The sequence below is a fragment of the Lolium perenne genome, chromosome 6 (assembly GCF_019359855.2).
Source record: "Lolium perenne isolate Kyuss_39 chromosome 6, Kyuss_2.0, whole genome shotgun sequence".
In the NCBI taxonomy this organism is placed as follows: Eukaryota; Viridiplantae; Streptophyta; class Magnoliopsida; order Poales; family Poaceae; genus Lolium; species Lolium perenne.
Genome location: NC_067249.2, coordinates 234,714,256 through 234,729,084, shown reverse-complemented (window position 1 = coordinate 234,729,084; position 14,829 = coordinate 234,714,256). Strand labels below are relative to the sequence as shown.

General features: G+C 48.6%; 2 protein-coding genes across 2 annotated transcripts; both read left to right on the top strand.

The window, feature by feature from the left end:
- Positions 1–4,304: 4,304 nt before the first annotated feature.
- On the top strand, positions 4,305–6,401 carry LOC127309306 (uncharacterized). The gene is made up of 3 exons (XM_051340207.2): positions 4,305–4,667; positions 4,790–4,884; positions 5,653–6,401. The coding sequence occupies exons 1-3, from the start codon at positions 4,422–4,424 to the stop codon at positions 6,098–6,100; spliced, it is 789 nt and encodes a 262-aa protein (XP_051196167.1). The 5' UTR covers positions 4,305–4,421; the 3' UTR covers positions 6,101–6,401.
- A 4,610-nt stretch (positions 6,402–11,011) lies between these two features.
- On the top strand, positions 11,012–13,881 carry LOC127306023 (uncharacterized). Its single transcript, XM_051336625.2, has 3 exons — positions 11,012–11,584; positions 11,776–11,867; positions 13,263–13,881. Exons 1-3 carry the CDS (start codon positions 11,342–11,344, stop codon positions 13,711–13,713), a joined length of 786 nt encoding a protein of 261 aa, XP_051192585.1. The 5' UTR covers positions 11,012–11,341; the 3' UTR covers positions 13,714–13,881.
- The last annotated feature ends 948 nt before the right edge of the window (positions 13,882–14,829 follow it).

Sequence of the window (14,829 nt, the reverse complement as noted above, 5' to 3'; positions counted from 1 at the left end):
TTCTGCTTTTGCTGACAGTGCCGTAACTCCTCGATCCCGACGGGCCTTTTGTAGGTTGCTTGAAAGTTAGCGACAAAAGCTTCTACTAAGTCATCCCATGACTTGATGGAACCCTTCGGCAGCCCTCTGAGCCAGGCTCGTGCTGAGTCCTTTAGGTAAAGCTGCAGACATTGCATTGCTGCTATCTGATTCCCTTTTTGCAGGATTACTGTCTGCAGATAGTCCTCTATCCAAGATCTTGGCTCCTGCTGCCCATCATATTTGGCAGCGTCGGTAGGTGTAGGTTTGAACTTTTTGGGTGGCATCGCCTCCCGAATTTTGTAGCTCAAACAGTCGGCTCCTCTAAGCTCGCCGTCGTTTTCTTGGATCTCGTCCGAAGAATCACTGTCAAGTTCTTCTCTGATGGCGCGTCGCCGCCTTGCTTTGTCGATCCTGCTCTGTGTGATTTCGTCCCGAGCGTCTTTTGCGCGATGCTTTGACCCGCTGGCCTGCAGGGTCTTCTCTTTCGGTGGAACTAGATTGAGTCCTTTAGGTAAAGATGCAGACATTGCATTGCTGCTATCTGATTCCCTTTTTGCAGGATTACTGTCTGCAGATAGTCCTCTATCCAAGATCTTGGCTCCTGCTGCCCATCATATTTGGCAGCGTCGGTAGGTGTAGGTTTGAACTTTTTGGGTGGCATCGCCTCCCGAATTTTGTAGCTCAAACAGTCGGCTCCTCTAAGCTCGCCGTCGTTTTCTTGGATCTCGTCCGAAGAATCACTGTCAAGTTCTTCTCTGATGGCGCGTCGCCGCCTTGCTTTGTCGATCCTGCTCTGTGTGATTTCGTCCCGAGCGTCTTTTGCGCGATGCTTTGACCCGCTGGCCTGCAGGGTCTTCTCTTTCGGTGGAACTAGATTATGTCCTAGTATCGCAAGACTCTCCAAGGCGCCACGATGGGCCTGAGCCATGGATCCTTCGGGACGCTGATTAATGAGGTATGCTGCGAGATTGGCTGTTGCTCCTGCGACAGTTTTTGGCCGTGGCATGCCCGCGGTGTCCGTGGTCATAAAAGACTTGGTCAGGTTTGATGTTATCTCCCTTGCGTCATCTTCCGAAAGCCTGGACATCCTCGATCGATGTTTGCCTCCTCCGTGGGTACTTCGAGAGGCACTCCCCTGCGAGCCCCTTCGTCGCTCGCTGGACCGGTCTGCCGCAGATAGGCGTCTCTCGAGGGTGGCTTGCTCTTTAGACAGGCGCTCCCGATTTTTCTCCAATATGGAGCGGTAAGCATTGAGTGTGCCAACCGTAGTTCCCGCCGAAAGCGGTGTGTTGTTGAGCACGGCTGCCTTGGCTGCTGCCCACTCCTCTTCTGTAATGGTGTGGTCGCTATTGTCATTGCTGGCGCTGTCTCCAAAACTAGCCCGCCTGCTGGAGCGGGGGGTGCGTTCTCCGTCTCCCCTATTGGCGACGTAGACTTGGAGGGGCGCCGCTCTTCGGGTGTCTCCTCGGGCGATGCTATCGATGCTGTCCTCTCCCGATGAATAGTAGGCGTTGCAGATGAATGGCGTGTCACTTGACCCTAGTCCATGCCTGGTGTCGCAGTTCACGTAGTAGTACGAGGTCAGCTCCGAGGGCACGGGGTCATCAGATCCAACCGACATGGAGGATGCCGAACGAGGAGTCGATGGCGCGGACGGACTCGACGGATTTGTCAGGCCAGCCGAAAGGTCGGGTGTCGATGATGCGCTTGGGCTTGACGACCTGGAGATAGGAGATTCCAGCAGCCGGAGGATTCCATCTGAGTTGACGTTGTAGTGGACGCTCCCGAACGCCATCTCCATGTTGCCTTGTAGACCAGAGAAGGTCGAGCGAGATGATTCGCTGTGCGGGGTGAATTCGTAGGAGCCAAAACGGATCGGGCTTCCCAGATGAGGCGATGATGGTGCTGATGAAGCTGCTGATGACATGACGGGTTCAGCCGATGTCCGATCTTGTGCCGACAGGGTTCCCACAGACGGCGCCAATTGTCGAGGGTACTCCTCGCCAATGCCCTCCGATAGGGTCTTAGGGTTGATGGAATCCTGTAGGCTGACACGAGACATCGGTTCACAGACAAGCGGGGAGAGCAATTACCCAGGTTCGGGGCCCTCGATGAGGTAAAACCCTTACGTCCTGCCTGTCTGTTCTTTGATTATGATGACAATGGGTTACAATGGGGTGCCGAATAGTTCGGCTGAGATCTAGTCGAGATTGCTATTGCTAGGGTTACCTAGCTCTAAGCTTTTCCTTGCTAAGATTGCTAAGATTGTTCGTGTTCCTCGGCAGCCCCTCTCCTGGCCTTTATATAGGAGGCCAGGTCTCAAGGGTCCTAACCGAGTACGACTAGGTTTACAATACTTTTAGATCTAATCTTTCCTTGCTGACTGCTTCCTTGTCTTGCCCGCCAAGGTTTCCTCCGGTGCGCTGTCCAGGTGGCCCATCTAGGCTTCGGGTGTCTTCATGGGCCTCCAATTAGTCAATACAGGATAGGGTAACGTCGGTTACTCGAAGGGTAGTGCCCACGTCAACATGATTAGTGTCACTTCTTGTATTTGGTAGACTTATGATCGATGCAGGCAGCTGGTAATTACGTCAGCGTTCGGCCTGCATTCAGTGGCGAAGCTCCCATTCTGGCATGGTATGGCTTCCGCCATAGCTTGTTTCAGCCGTTGCTACCTATACTCAGATCATCATAATTAATTTTCTGGCTGTAACCAGCACCAAAGCATAAAACATCAACCCATTTTCTTGCTAGAATCAGGATGAAGACTCTGGTTTATGACTTGCTGATTCCATTACAGGTAGATTGTGTATAGAACTCTCGATTGCTTCAATTTAGATCACGTTTTTTCACGTTAGCTGTCAACTCCGCCATACCATACTTTCCATTCGTCCTCCGCCACTGCCTGCATTGGGTGGCGCCTATCAGAATAGAGGAATCGCCTGGTTCGTGATGTCCGATGTGCATCGGCCCCGCCTAAGCCTCATAGTAGAGGAATATACCCTGGTTCGTGGCGTCCGGCATTCACCGGGAGCTCTTGTCCGGCAAAACCTCGGAGTAGAGGAATCGACTGGTTTGTGACGTCCGGCATGCACCGGCGGCGCTTGTTTGACGAACCATCCCCTGGTTCGAGGGGTCCAGCATGCAACAGCAGGGCCCATCTGACGAAACCTCATGACTCCTGGTGCGACGCATGGTAAGAAGAGAACGTTTACTCCGTATTTTCTGTACAAACTTGGGGATACAGGTGTCGTGAATTATTTATGTACAAAGTGTTTGTGTTTGGACCCCAGAAGAAGATGTAAAGAAAGAGGATTTTTTCCTCTCAAAACTGTACGTGTAACCAAGAGTCCACGTAAAGAAAATATACACGTGTAAACCAAAGAGTCCAGCTACCATACCTTTCCTATGTGGTGGCCCATAGTGCTAGGTATTATCTCCTCTTTACACCAACGTGTTAATAAACCATTTTTTATTGTCATTTTTTTACACAAACATGACAGCTTGTACATACTTATATTTTACATAATTTTTTCTGACTTTAAATCTCAGCCGTTATAATTATGATGGACGGATCAAAATAGTTAAGTACATGTGGTTTAACGTGGTGTCTCTATTTTACACCCCGTGTTGTGCTTTTAGTATATAATAGACTCCGTGTTGTGCTTTTAGTATATAATAAATAGATAGATAGATAGATCATGGAGCACACAACACCACTTGTACCGCAGGCACGACCCCACCTGGCAGCTCCGCTCCGCCTCCTCCTCTCTAGCTCTCGTCTCATCGAGCTGCCGAGGCGAAACTGCACCAATCTGCTCCTGGTGCACTGCACTAGCCGACTTGTCCTCCAGTTCCCCCTCTCCTCTCGTCCCGTCTCCCATAAATACACACCCAGCTCCCCAAATCTCCATTACGCTGCTCTCATCACTCCCAAGATGAGGAGAGTGGCTGTGTTAGGCTCGGGCGGCCACACATAAGTGGATGTGTGGCGCCGCTCGCGGCGCGAAGCGTCGACCACGCCACGTCGGCATGGATGTGTGGCGCTGTTCGCATGGACGCCACACAATGAGGTGAGACGCCGATAAAAAGAGCGTCACACAAAAGGGTTCGTAATGAAATAGTTCGGCAAGAGGGTTAGTATTTTTTTTCGAAAAAGGGTTATTTTTGTCAAAATCGCCTCAGCAGTTGTACCGCTGGCACATTCGTATCGCGTCGCATCGTGACCCCACCTGGCAGCTCCGCCCCTCTCATCTCATCGATCTGCCGAGGCGAAACTGCACCGATCTGCTCCTGCTGCACTGCACTAGCCGACTTGTCCTCCATTCCCCCCTCTCGTCTCCCATAAATAAACACCCAGCTCCCCAAATCTCCATTACGCTGCTCTCATCACTCCCAAGATGAGGATCCGGCGGAGGCCGCAGCCGCAGGCGCTCATCCCCTCGCCGCCGCCGCTGGAGCAGCAAGCCTCAGATCCGTCCATTACGCCCCAGACGCCGCCGCCGCCGCCACCGGGAAACCAACACCATTCGGTCCCGCGGAAGGAGGACGACGCGGAGGAGGAGAAGAGCAAGTCGGAGGAGTTGCACCCGCACCGCCCAACTGTGGATCTCGGCGACGAGCCCTCCCTGCCGGCGCATCCGCAGGTACGCGCGTGCATGCGTAGCCTTTATTGAGTCTTGCTTCCAAATCTCTGATCCTCGCTCGAGGTGGGTGGATGAATGCGTCCCAGATCTATGCTGATCCCATCCTGTTCTCTCGCTGGCAGGGCAACAACGTGGTGGCACGCAGCGACAACGCCCCGGGACGTGGCGGTGGTGCACAACGTCAGGCCGTGGCTGCAGCAGATGCCCACCACGGGAGGTACGTGATCCAGTTCAGTGATCGTGACCACCACCAACTAAAACCGAAACAACATGCACAAAACAAGAAAGCTTCTTCCGTCATCCGCGTGGATGGTGGAGTAGATGTGGTAGTAATCACAAAACAAAATAGAAATGGAAAGCATCCAAGGCCTCTTTCCGACCTTGCGTGACAGCGTGATGAGCCATTCGTTCTGCTCTATACATAATTACTGCTAATTACTACTACATTACTAACCATTTAGCTTTGCATTGTCGTGTTTGGGAGTTGGGACTGACGCACTCCGTGTTGCATCACTGTTTCATTTACAAAAAAGAAAACTTCTTCTGTCATCTGCGTCACTGCGTGGATGGTGGAGTAGACGTGCTAATCACAAAACAAAGTAGAGATATGGAAAGCATCCAAAGCCCCTTTCCCGTTCGCCGGGCCTTGGTGCACTGTCTTTCAGCCCAGTCCAGCCACTTCATGGAAAACTTTCGGTCCTCTTGGGGTTGTGAACATCTCGGCGATCATGGCCTTACAGCCTGTTTGCCTTGTCCTCTTCCTTCCATGAAACCCTTGTTTCGGGAGACATGCCTGGACCATGTGTGAGCCATTTGTTCATGCGTCTTTGTATGTTCTATACATGATTACTGCTAATTAGTCAAATGTTCTAGCTTCTTTGATCTAGCTTAGCAATCAAATGTTCATTTCATCAGGTTTTACTAGTCGTGATAACCAAAGCTAAGCGATTTACATATTGATTTAATGCTCGGTTTTGCGGTGCAGCCTAGAGAATGGATATCACGAGGAGTGGCACTTGCCGGTGATCAACGACCCCGGAGAACGTCTCGTCAACGGAGTCATCGTCCCGGCAAAGCTTTCGGCGTCAACGACAATTACCCTGAACGTGAAGGAAGGGATCAAGAGCGATGGTCCTAAGAGGAGGCGCGGCCCGGCGGTGCTGTTGGAAGGGTCCCGGTGCAGCCGTGTGAACGGGCGTGCGTGGCGCTGCAGCAGGCCACCGCTGGCCGGGTACTCCCTCTGTGAGCACCATCTCGACAAGGGACGCCAGTCCCGTAATGCCAACGCCAACAACGGCGGTGGAGGCCGCATCGCCACCACGCTCAAGCTCGGTCGCACCGAGACGGTCACCAGGAAGAAGGCCTCACCGCTGGCCATGTCCATGGATGGCATCGTGCCTGCGGTGGCACATCTAGCGGCGGAGTTCAGTTGATCATTCGATTGGTTGACGGGTGCATGGAAACGTACAGTTTGGTCATTTGGAGAAGCTTGCTAGTTTCTAACTGTGAATTCATCTTCCTCTTCAATGCCTCTGATTAATAGGGTTGCCGATTAGTGACCACAAAAAAATATGGTACATCTGTTAGATTGTGGTTATCGATTGCTATCCTCGCCGCTTCGACAATACATAATCATCAACTGGCATCGCAGTGTTGCACCATCCAATCGCCACGGTTGGCTGCTGCACTGTGCGAATGCGTTCTATGATGCAGAGATCACCATTTATTCGAAATCTGCTAAAGATGCTCTTAACATGTTAATTCAGGCACACAGCCTAAAGATAAGAAATTCAGTAAATAAACATGTTGTGGCTGTCAACACCCTAATTGACACAGAATCACTGTACCGGAAAAGGTACAGCCTAAAGATAGTAAGAGATATAATGGGTCATTTTCTGTTTGTATGATGGACCAGTAGGCACCAGGCAAGCAAGCAAGTTACAGCTCTTATCAGATATCTCTGGGTTAGGGTACTGACTACTGAGAACACTGATGTTAATTCGGATTACTGCTCCTAGTGCAGGCCTATGGAGTGTGGATTTATAGACATATCTACTTATACGCACTAACTTCCTGATTGGTGCTACACGAGTTGTCTGAATATTATCACGTAGGTCTGCCGTCAGTCTGAAGTCTGAACTGAACACCATTGCTGCGTGCCTTTGCCTTTTCTTTGGGAATTTTGCAGATCTCTAATCTGTAGCAATGTGGCACATGTTTGATTGAATACAGTTATGACCAGAAAGCAGGTTGCCGTCCTGTAGTATTGTCTACCTCAACCCTTTGATTGCACGGATCATTTTGCTCCTGCTGGTCCTTTCCACCTGTTTTTTTCAGGCAATCTGGTCCTTTCCCTTGTCGCATGGCATCCTCTCCGCCTAATTAGTTGTAGCCCTTTAAATAGACCGTACCAGCGACACACTTGTAGCAGTCCTCCTGAAATTCACACTGGATCAACGGAATCACACCTTTTTCTGTCCGGCTGTTCTGTGTCTATTTAGGAGTTGACAGGCACAGCATGTCTATTTACTGAATCTCCTAGCTTTCGGCCGTGTGTCTCCTGAATTAACATGTTAAGAGCATCCCTGGATCCCTACCCCGAAACCAGTTTTCTAGTGCCGCGCAGCTCCGCCCAAACAGATCTCCGTGCTGGAATTCTTTTACGGCACGAGGTTAGAGATCGGTTTCGTCCTGAACCCACGTGGTACCGCTATTCAGGTTTAGGGTTTAGTATATATTTATATTTTCAACCAATATAATTTTAATACTCCAAACTACAATAATACTCCAAACTACAATGAATGTTCACCTTAGATAATGTTTCAATACCACACAATACAATAATACTCCAAACTACAATGAATGTTCACCTTAGATAATTAAATAAATAAAGAATGATCCGGAATCGAATGAATGGTTCAAATCACACATAAATAAATATGAAAAGGGAGATTTTCTCGCCATATAGCTATCACTGGTGCGAAATGCATTCATCGTAAAGTTGGGTATGAGTTGCCATGTTTTCAATCTTCCGGAATGTCTCAAGGAAAACTTAAATCATGTGCTGGTTCCTTCGAGATGTGACATGGTTACCAACATTATCGAAGAAAATTTCAAGTTCATTTTTCTCTCATCCTTGATGACCTTGTCGTGCAAAATCACACATGTCTTCATCATTTCGTGGAGGGACTTCTTGTCCCAGAAATGAGCGAAACGTCCTAGCAAATTGAGCTTGTGACACGCCCAAATATCTCTCAATATCCTTTCGGTATGCTTCTTGAGCTTGGGAAAAACAGTTTCCTTCCTTGCTGATGGATGTTGAATGGTTTTGCCAAATGTTGATAAGGAAGGATAGATGCCGTCAGCTAGATAATACCCAATTGTATAGTCATGGCCATTGACAATGTATTTGCTAGCCGCAGCATCTCCATAGGCAAAGCCAAACAAATAGATGGGATCTATACAAAACGTGATGTCAATAAGAGATCGTGGCAAATCAAAGAGACAATGTCTAGTTCACAAGACATTGGATGCCACCGCTTAAAGCATAATAGTTGGATCACGATGATGACCGGTGTACCGCCCGTGCCAAGCCGCATGAGAATCCTTCCACCTCCAGTGCATGCAATCCATGCTCCCAAGCATGCATGGTCATTCTCTTGCTTCGTCCATCTCCATCAACCTCTCTGTGGTTTCCTCATTGGGAGCTTGGAGGTCAAGATAGCCCACGGCGAAGGGGGAGGAGGTCAGAAATGGCCCGTGGGGCCGTGGGGCCGTGGGGACCGCTACGGGGCCTCTGGTAGTCGAGCTCTCTGACAGATCCATGGTTGCGGCAGGGCGCGCAGTGGTGGAGCCAGCTCACTCAACGAGTATGTATTTGTAGCGCATCTGGCCGGTGTTTGCTTAGCAGAACTTGACAACTAAACTCTGAAATTAACCCGATGCTTCATGGAGACTGTCTGGCTAAGCTCGGGCAGCTGCCTGCGGTCACTAGGAGCTAGCTCCGTCCATGCCGCAGGGTGAGGTGGCAAGTGGAACGAAACGAAGCTTTTGGGCGCAATTGAGTTGACGCGGACAGCGGCGAGAGGGAGGTCATGCGCTCGGAAGGAGCTGAAGTTTTTTAGCTGCGACAAGACAAATACTTCCGCCCGATCAGGGTGCTGGATTTGGAAGGCTGAAAACTACATGTATGATGGTGGTCTATGGTCTAAAAATTGGTGGAGCGGGATGATTTTACGAAATCAATCGACATATTTCCATGTGTCTCCGTGGGATGATTTATTAGGCAAAAACATTACCACCTGGGTTGGGCCCATATTTAGATATGCTACAGATGCTCTAAATAAGTTCTAAACTCATGTGTGCTAGCCTGCATATCACGTGCGTGCATGCCGACATAAGATGCGTCCACAATCTGGATGTTTGTGTGCCCATCACTGAACCATCTGAATCATCTCATGGTCCATCTGGGTGAGGAGGCCACCGTACCCCTGCCATCCTAAGGTAAACTTCGCCCGTTTCATTTGCCTTCGTGGGTTTTCCTGTGAGAGGATTACAACTAGCATATCATGCCGTGCGGCAAAATTACACGGTACACTCACACACCACATCGATTACCCATGCCATTCTTTATCGCAAAAAAGGCGATTACATCCATGTCATATTCTACTACGTATGTACGTGCACGACACAACCACACGAACCCGAACTTGAGTCCTCATGAATAGATGGGACAAGTCTAAATTTTAACTGATGAAATTTCACCTCCAAGAATTTTCATGTTAGGAGGTGAAATTTGCTTGTAGTTATGTTGAACTCTAGCTCTTCACACAGAGTCACCGACTTTGATTGCTCATTGCTTACCGTACACATCAGCCGTGCTCGACTAAAGCTTGAGGCAAAAAAAAAAATTGTTCGAGCAAGAGTGATTTCCTTTCACGTGACAATTACGGTTTCCAGTATTGAGTGTACCACAGGTGGTTACGGTTTATTCCCTCTATCCACAAAAGAGTGTGTGTACTTCCAATATTTTGAAGAGTCAAACTTTTGTGTTTAAATAAAATGAAAACAATATTTATGCTACCAAATTAGTATCACCAGATTCACGATGATGAAATATATTTTCATCATATAGCTATTTTGTTCCCTAAACACTGTCATATTTTTGCCTAAACTAAGTCAAAGTGTGAAATTGATGGAGGAAGTATCATCTTAAAAAAATTTAGGCGAGCAAAAAGATGTAAGTATGTGCATAGGCCAAAAAAAAACCCACAACTACTCTTATGGCATGATGTTACCCAAGTGCTTAATTGGCACCGGCTTGGACCGAATTTCACAAAATATTCAAATATTTTTCGATAATCAAATGCCATATTTTCTAGTTTCTCGATTTGCTCGAGATATTGCTCTAATCAACCATCCTTTGGAGTTTTTCGCTATCGATTGGGCTGTGTCGAAGGTGGGCTGCGCAACCCTAGAAAGCGCTTTATCATTCACTATACGCGAACCGGTGAAGCAACAAGCGGCATAAGATGTGATCGGCCACCTACACGATGCAGTGAGCAGGGGCGGATCTGCATAGGCTGACCTGATGCACATGCATCAGGGTAAAAGAAAATTTTAGTACTACTTTGTGAGATTTATAAGGCAAGTGCATCAGGTTACGGTGAGAAAAGTGCATCATGGAGGAAAAAATTCAGCTAGCAAGGTTGCAAGCTTGGACGTGCATCAGGGAAGTTTTCAGTCCAGCTCCGCCCCTGGCAGTGAGGCCACCGCTCCTCCATCCCTTCCTCCGTGGGTGGCATGTAGTTTGTCTGTTGTGCACCGCACGACAAACATGCATGAATGCACCTTTTGACGCAACCCCCCCCCCCCTCCCCCCCTCGCGACAAACGTGCATGAGTGCACCTTTTGATGGCGTCGTAATCTTCCAAAAGTTGTGTTACATGTCCGCTCATGCCAGCTAAGATACTTGCGCATGTAGGTACTAACTTGTGCGCAAAAGCAGGTACTCCCTCCGACCGGTGATCTTTCATTGGGCGGAGGGAGTATAATCAATCTCTAACATTCCTACTATGAACGATATTATGAATTATATATATTCAGTGTATCTTTGGCAGGTGAATAAAAAAGAGTGTAACTAACAAAATGGCATCATGAAGTGTGACAAAATTTACCTGGGCACCACGGCACGGATGCTCGTACCTATACTTGTGACAATGCGTATGATCTACGTCGACCAGCTGTGAAATACGTAGGCATGTTTTGTAATATACGAGAGACAAATCTGACCTGCCAGCCTCGGGAGGAGTCCTATTCCCTTGGATGGAGTACAGAAACACCACATGGCGTCGTATTGCATCTCGCATGGGAGCACCAGAAACCAACCCCACCTCAGAATCGGATCACGCCTTCCGCTCCGCCCCTTCTTCTCGATCTGTAGATGTGTGCAACCCGTCGATCTGTAGCCCAAAATACCAAGCCAAGCGCTCGGTGGGATGAAACTGCACCAAATCTGCTGCACTGCTGAGTGTGCACTAGCCTGCCTACTTGTCCTCCCCCACTCTTTCCTCCCATAAATAAATGCGTGGATCCATCCATGAGGCGAGGTGAGTGAGAGAGGAACCACACAACAACACCTTCAATTTGCACCCTCCCCAAATCTCCCGGCGGCGATGAGGATCCGGCGGAGGCCTCAGGCGCAGGCGCTGATCCCCTCCCCGCCCCAGCTGCAGCATCAGGCCTCAGATCCGTCCCAGCCGCCGAACTCGCCGGGAAGCCAACTGCACTGGCTGTCGCAAAACGAGGCGAATTACAAGCCGGAAGAGGAGTTGCACTCGCACCGCCCAAATGGAGATCTCGGCAGCGACCCCTCCCCGCCGGCGAGGCGCGCCTCATCACCGCCGCCGCATCCGCAGGTACTCTACCACATACATTCGGCTAAATACACGCGTGCATGTATGTATGCTCCCTTGAATACGGTTTCTAAATCTGTGCTGCCTCCAGTATTATTAGATAATGTCTTTGAATCTCCGTTGCACCTCAGGGCAGGGCAGCTGCTCCCAGATCTAGCTGACCCAGCCTCCTTCTCTCTCTCTCTCTCTGGCAGGGCGACAACGTGGTGGGACGCAGTGACGACGCCGAGGATCGCGGTGGTGGTGGTGGTGCGCGACGTCAGGCCGGGCCGGCATCACACGGGAGGTACGTGATTCAGTGGTAAGCTAAAACCGGAACATGCACCAACACAACAGGAAAGCTTCTATACTGCTTGGCTGGGCTGGTGACAGTAATTGAGTTGAAGCAGTATGTGTGATAAATCAAATGGAAATGGAAAGCATCCAAGGCCTCTTTCCCATTTGCTGGGCCTGTTGGTTGGCATCGGTGCCGTTTTTATATGCCGTGGGCGACGCAGTGCCAGCTCGGCTCAGCGCGCGGTCCAACCAATTTAATACTGCACCACCGTCCTTCCTTGATCTGCTTGTCACACAGTTAGGCTACTGTAGCTTAGCTACTTTGCTAGAGGATCTGCAGGTTCCTATAGTGTAGTGTAGTCATCGCCTTAGACAATGTACTATGTGTGTCAAAAGCTATTCAAAGTGGTCTAAGAACAGGTTCCATACATAGCAGAGAACCGAATTATTGTGTCAGAGAAAAGAAGCGAACCATCAAGTTGATGCGGTTCAAATGAATCTTTTGGCAGGAGCATGCACACCAGGGCCACTTGCAGAGAGAAAGGGAAAGAAGAGAGGTAGAATATAGTGGAATAAAATAGCTTTGCATGTTGCATGCATCTTGCATGGCTCCTGACAAGAAACACTCCTCACATAGCAGCAAATGTAAAGCGATTCACTTCTCTGCCATCTTTTTCTTTGAATCGGAGCAACATAGTACATGGTCTTATGTTGTGCTCAGCGATTCAATGCTAATTAGTTTTGTGATACATCTTTGATTTATAGGATTTGTATAAAAATTATGTAGGATTCAGATCTTATACAAAAAATTCTACACAAGTTATTTGATTCATATGAACATATTTTATAAGACTAATCCTATAGAAATATTGTAGTAGTTTAAATTCTATCGGAAAAAATATGAGATCATACCTTATAGAAAATTCTTTTGCTACAATTAAACACACTTCATCTTATCATAAAATTCAAGTATCTATGATATCTTAATTCTATATTCTTTCTATTTCTATAAAAAAAATTATCTACGAATCAAAGGAGCCTCTACTGATTTACTGCACACGCATGCACCGTGTTTCAGTTCAGCCTATTGCATTGTGTACTGTGGACGTAGGACGAGTACGATCGCGATCGGCGATCATGGCCTTACAGCCTGTTTGCCTTGTCTTCTTCCTTAGCAGTATATGGGTGCAACGCAACGCACCCCGTGTTTTGGGAGACACGCATGGACCACAGAGCTAATCTGTCTTCTTCCGCATGCATACAAAATATACATGATTTGTACTAACGACTAGGCAATACATAGCTCACATCGCATCAACATGCTCTACTTGCTAATTGGGAGCATCTTCAGCTTAATCCATGTGCTGATAAATTCGAATAACTAATGCTCTTTATTGCACTCCAGCCTAGAGAATGGACATCGCGGCGAGTGTGACTGGCCGGTGATCGATGCTGCCGGAGAACCTCCTGACAATGGAGTCATCGTCGTAGCAATGCCAGTAGCATCGACGGTGCCCCTGACCAAGAAGGAAGGGATAAAGAGCGACGGCCCCAAGAGGCGGCGCGGCCCCGCGGTGCTGCTCGAGGGGTCTCGGTGCAGCCGCGTCAACGGGCGCGGGTGGCGGTGCAGCCAGCCCACCCTGGTCGGCTACTCCCTCTGCGAGCACCACCTTGGCAAGGGCCGGCAGTCTCGAAGAGCCAACAATGGCGGTGGCGGAGGAGGGCGCAGTGCCGGAGCGCCCAAGCTCGGCCGCACGGAGCCCAACGGCAGGAAGAGTGCCGCACCGCTAGCCTTGGTCGTCGCGGCGCCTGACGTCCACGAGCCTGTTGCACGTCTAGCGGCGGAGCTCAGTTGATCGATGGATCCATATATAGAACCGTAAAATTCTTTGATTCGATGGAGATGTGTCAGGTGTGGTGACTAGCTGTGTACTCTTCCTGCGTCTTTGTGATTAATAGCATTGCTGATTGGTGACCATAAAATGCGTGGTACGTTAATTAATTAGATAATTAGATTTTATCTCCATCTCTTCGTTGCTTCAGCGACCCGCCGTGCAACTGCGTTTTGCGATCACATTTTGTCAAGTTGTGCTAGTGTTCATAATCGATGGTCGATGCATCTCGTCCATGTGCAACCAAGTCGAGCAGTTTCTTCGCCTAGATGTACCTGCTTCAAATTATCGCCTCGAGAAGGCTGAGACGGAAATCCGAACAAAGCATGCCTGATGGGAGTGGCCACAAGGCTGTCAGAGACACAGATATAGGGAACTTGTCAGTGTCACTGTCATGTCGGTGCTTAAATTACGATGAATGCACTGCTAAGAGCAAGTACAGTAAGATACAGTCAGCTAGCTATAAGAGATAAAATATTACTATAAATTTGCTTAGTTCGAGGAGAGAGATTAGGAGAGAGAATAGAAATGGGCTCTTATCTAAGAGCAAGTACAATAAGTCCTAGTTAACTGGCTATAAGGATTAAAATAGTATGATTGCTTAGTTGGAGGAGAGAGATGAGAAGAGAGAAGGAGAGTGAGCTCTTATGCAAGAGCCAGCTCTAGCACGTGTTCCTAGACACTTTGTGAGAGTGAAAGATAGGCTATATATTGATAAAGTACTACATTTTTATAGCTCACCATTGTATATGTTGGCTCTAGGTTGACTAATAGATAACATGACACTTGGCTTATAGCCAACAGCTGGCTACACTATTGGAATTGTCCGCAACGTTTCGAGGCTCTATAATCCAAGCAGCCCATCGGCATAGGATCCGTGCGTGTATCGTTCAGATTAGCGCATATGTATGTATACAGGCGAGCGAGGGAAAAAAAAGAGAAATAATTCAGGTAAGAAATGATGCATCTGTTAGATGCTTTTGGATGCTAGCACCTAGAGTAGATCCGGATGAGCTAGCAAATCTCCAAGCTGCATGTGGCGGATTAACTCTAGTGTAGCTCATCACATATAGTTAACAT

What these genes read in the sequence shown, in the direction of transcription:
- LOC127309306 (XM_051340207.2), top strand. Translation starts at nt 4,422, where the DNA reads ATGAGGATCCGGCGGAGGCCGCAGCCGCAGGCGCTCATCCCCTCGCCG. An exon ending in CCCTGCCGGCGCATCCGCAG is followed by an intron (nt 4,668 to 4,789) that starts GTACGCGCGTGC and finishes TCTCGCTGGCAG; the next exon opens with GGCAACAACGTGGTGGCACG. An exon ending in GCAGATGCCCACCACGGGAG is followed by an intron (nt 4,885 to 5,652) that starts GTACGTGATCCA and finishes TTTGCGGTGCAG; the next exon opens with CCTAGAGAATGGATATCACG.
- LOC127306023 (XM_051336625.2), top strand. Translation starts at nt 11,342, where the DNA reads ATGAGGATCCGGCGGAGGCCTCAGGCGCAGGCGCTGATCCCCTCCCCG. An exon ending in CACCGCCGCCGCATCCGCAG is followed by an intron (nt 11,585 to 11,775) that starts GTACTCTACCAC and finishes TCTCTCTGGCAG; the next exon opens with GGCGACAACGTGGTGGGACG. An exon ending in GGGCCGGCATCACACGGGAG is followed by an intron (nt 11,868 to 13,262) that starts GTACGTGATTCA and finishes ATTGCACTCCAG; the next exon opens with CCTAGAGAATGGACATCGCG.